The sequence below is a fragment of the Cryptomeria japonica genome, chromosome 3 (assembly GCF_030272615.1).
Source record: "Cryptomeria japonica chromosome 3, Sugi_1.0, whole genome shotgun sequence".
NCBI classification, from domain to species: domain Eukaryota; kingdom Viridiplantae; phylum Streptophyta; class Pinopsida; order Cupressales; family Cupressaceae; genus Cryptomeria; species Cryptomeria japonica.
Genome location: NC_081407.1, coordinates 343312616 through 343316478, shown reverse-complemented (window position 1 = coordinate 343316478; position 3863 = coordinate 343312616). Strand labels below are relative to the sequence as shown.

At 33.8% G+C, this 3863-nt stretch overlaps 1 protein-coding gene across 1 annotated transcript; it reads right to left on the bottom strand.

The window, feature by feature from the left end:
* Positions 1 to 788: 788 nt before the first annotated feature.
* Positions 789 to 3040, bottom strand: LOC131077206 (UDP-glycosyltransferase 74E1). The gene is made up of 2 exons (XM_058014642.2): positions 2502 to 3040; positions 789 to 1838 (listed from the first exon to the last, which is right to left on the bottom strand). The coding sequence occupies exons 1-2, from the start codon at positions 2989 to 2991 to the stop codon at positions 874 to 876; spliced, it is 1455 nt and encodes a 484-aa protein (XP_057870625.2). The 5' UTR covers positions 2992 to 3040; the 3' UTR covers positions 789 to 873.
* Between the last annotated feature and the right edge of the window lie 823 nt (positions 3041 to 3863).

Genomic DNA, 3863 nt, shown 5'->3' with positions numbered 1-3863 from the left:
AATATTTACATTGGATTTTCGATTGTCTAAGTTTGTACAAATTATTCTTGAGCTTAAGAGGGCTAGGTTATTTAAAAAATTTAAAGCTAGATTTTTCGATGTCCTCTAGAAGTCCTCATGAACGAAAAATTATAATATAGCACTATGCTAGTATAATCTACTGTGTGCAACAATTGGATATAGACTAAATGATCAGGATTAAATTGGGAAAATATTGAAATCTAATTTTTTCAAAATTTTCTATGTTTTAGTAAATTGCAATTTTGGGGGTCTTCGGTGCATTTTTGGACAAATATGGTGGCCCAGAAACACGATGAGATATCATTGATGTTTCCGAAATTTGGTTCTAGATTATTTGAATACCTTTCCAACGCATCAAACGGTTTGTAATTCGGAGCTAGGATGAGAAAGTTATGCCTTCTCAAAGTGGACTGAAATTTTATATTTAGTTTTTTGATAATTTTGATAGTTTTAGTAGTTTAATTGTAATAAACATTATGGTGACTCTTCGTTTCAATTCCAAGGGATTTGTGTGACCCTTGGGATACATTCGACTTGTATAAACTCCAATTTTGAATAGAATGGAGACAGTTTTTGGTTTGCAATCTTCTTGTTGTCAATTTTTGTGTTGAAATCTACAATACCGCAGGTATCACACCAGGTATTGTAATCTGGTTTTCATAAATCAGATCACTAAATGAACTGATCTGCTACTTATCCGTTATGTATAAACTTAGAGCTAGTAATTTATTGCAACTGAATCAGAATGTGTAGAATACAAAGAATAATAAGCACATAATAAATGTATCGATATTGCAAATGATAAGAGACACCATACTTTAGAATCTCTACAAAAAGGAAATCAAGTTCCAATCAATAATTATGTCGAGACACTACTTTTCTAGCAATTATTTCATCAATAAAACCATCGATATTCTTATCAGAAGATCCACCTTTCACCATTGCTTGCTTTGCTAATATCTTCCATTGTAAAGCATTCTTCCTCAGGTCCACACCTTCTTCACTTTCCATAACTGTCTTGATAGATTTCTCCACCTCATCCCTCCCAACTAACCCATGTTCTGTTTTATTCAATCTTATCCCCGTCTTCCACACCTCTTCAATATACTTAGAATTAGTTGTTTGGTCGCTCCAGTGAGGAATAGTTAGGATAGGTAACCCTGAGATGAGGCTCTCTAATGTAGAATTCCATCCACAGTGTGTGATAAACATACCCACAGAAGGATGATTAAGCACTGTCATCTGTCGACACCATGACACAACTAGCCCTTGATCTATAGTTTCCTCAAGAAAACCCTCTAAAAAATCATGTAAAGTGTTATTTTCTTCTTTGTTGAGATCAAGACGAAGCACCCATAAAAAACAATGCCCACTGGCCTTTAACCCAAGGGCTATTTCTATTATCTGCGCTTTGGAAAGGATAGGTAAACTACCAAAGGAAATATATACAACAGATGAGGCTTCCTTTGTATTGAGCCAGTCTATACAATTTTCTGCTTTGCAAAGATGTGTGCTAACATCTTGGTCTTGTGGATCATTTCCATCTAGGAAAGCTGAGGGAAGAAGAGGGCCCACTGTTCTGATTGGAATGAATGAATCCATGGCTTTTACCTCTGCCATTTCCAGTTCACTGAAGGAGTTCCCCAGAATCCATGTGGCCTGAGATATGGTACTAAATTGGTTCATCACCAGTCGCAATAATGGTTCATATGGATTTGAAGGCTGTAGAAACGATGGAATGTCTGACTGGCACAGTTTTGGAAGCCCTGGTATTTCCATCACATCTATCACAGTCTCTGTTTCATCTTTTGCTTTCACTAAACACCAATGTTATAAAGTGGAAATCAATATTAAAAAGTAAGTAAAGAGGGAAAGCAAATGCTAATAAATAGCAAGAATAAAAATTTCAAAAAAATCAGTATTATCCATATCTAATTACAACATTCCATTTATCCAAATAATTGGCCCAATAACAAGAACTTTAAATTTTAAAAAAAAGCCATTTTCAACTCTCACTTAGGCATATACAAGTTCATAAATTATGGAAATAACTCAATATTAATGTAAAAATGCAAGAATGGGACAAGAAAGTACAATCCACAACTAATCATCTTAAAGTAACAATTTAGTGAAAGATGATCATGGTCAGAATGAAAGCTGTGTATTAGTCAGAAAATGATGAAAAGTAAAAAAATATCGTAAGACACTGGTGAATGACATGTTCTATCAAATTGTCTAAGCAAATAAGAAAATTACAAACATCACAAGATCAAACAATTTTCTAAATATTTTTAGTTTTTCACAGAGTATGATCTAAAAGTTGATCAAAACATTTTAGAATCTCCATGATCAAAAATGTTATACATTCTTAACATTATATAAAAGTTCTAAAAGCTGAAAAAAAAAATAGGATGTTTATCCTTTAGATCAGAAAAAAAATCTAAGATAATCTCTTAATATTTGGACTAAGATAAGCATACCCATTCCTGTATAAAAATGATAATAGATGGAATAAACTGCACATGACTGCGTCCAGAAAAACGCTGAAGGAACATTGAACTTGTTTGCAATATCAGGAACCCAGTTCAGCACAGCGTCGTAGACAATGCAGGAAACTGTGTGGCCTTGAGAATTGAGCCTCTCTATCACTCCTTCGAATGTAAGACCTCCCACCTTTTTCAACAAATCAAATCTCATGTCTACATCTTTTATCTCCTCACAATCAGAAGAAACCCCTTCTGAAATTGTTTCAATTCTGATATCCTGTAAAGCATTGGTCACATGAGCTGGAACCCCATCTTGAGACTGTATCATTTGCTCTCTAGCTCTCTCTGTGGTGACGAAGGTCACATGGAGGTTTCTGCAGACAAGCCTCTTGGCAAACTCCATTAATGGATTCATATGACCCTGGGCTGCGTAAGGGAACACCACTACATGAGGCTGCTTGATTCTTTCTCTTAATGACTCCATCTTTTAATGCAACTCAAACTTCACTACTGCCAGCATTTCTTTATAGTGACCTTATCAGAACTCTACCTAATAGTCCTACCGAACATATGCCTTTATCAACTTTTTCTTTTTATTATATTCTAAGTGGCAGAAAGCAAGATTTGATCACTGGATTTGCTTGTATTCATTCGTATTAAAATGCTCGCACTATTTTTGATTTGAGGTAAAATGACAAATAACCTAATCTGAATACAGCTTGTCTTTCTTCTAGTCATGATTCAAGCCATAAGCTATTATGATGATCTTTCGTACGGTGTGATTTTGTGATAATAACATGTTAGTCAATCGTAATTTTATTAGAAAATCGACTGTAATAACTATATGTGATGATGATAAATAAAGAAATAAGGTCCTGAAATTCAGATGATGGTGACTCTTGTACGTAGAAAATTATGACCATCTTTATAATTTCAGAGAGGGACATCTCTCAGACCTGTCAGCTTTAACTTTGTGGGACATCTCCCAATCCTTCGTTAGGCAGAATTTTACAAACATATTCCATGTAGGAGAAAATTCATTTAACAACTTTCACTGGGCTGCATCGGATCTACCATGGACTCTCATGCCTATCATCTGTTACTTGTGCTTTTATTGTCGTATATTGTTTGCATTAATTTTTTTTGTGGAACATCTCATTATCTTTCTTAAGTTTCATATATAGATAATTTGATTCTATCTCATATAGTTTTAAAAACTGCCAAAGCTTCCTGCTTTCATTTGGTCTTTTCTAACTGGTTATTATTTGTTGTATCTGTATAAGCAAATATTTATTTTTGCAAAATTAATATGTGAAATTTTTAATTAAAAAATAAAAAATAAATTATAATCAATTT

Coding starts and splice junctions, on each gene's coding strand:
- LOC131077206 (XM_058014642.2), bottom strand. CDS start 2,991: ATGGAGTCATTAAGAGAAAGAATCAAGCAGCCTCATGTAGTGGTGTTC. Junction 1,839..2,501: donor TCATTTTTATACAGGAATGG/GTATGCTTATCT, acceptor ATTGGTGTTTAG/TGAAAGCAAAAGATGAAACA.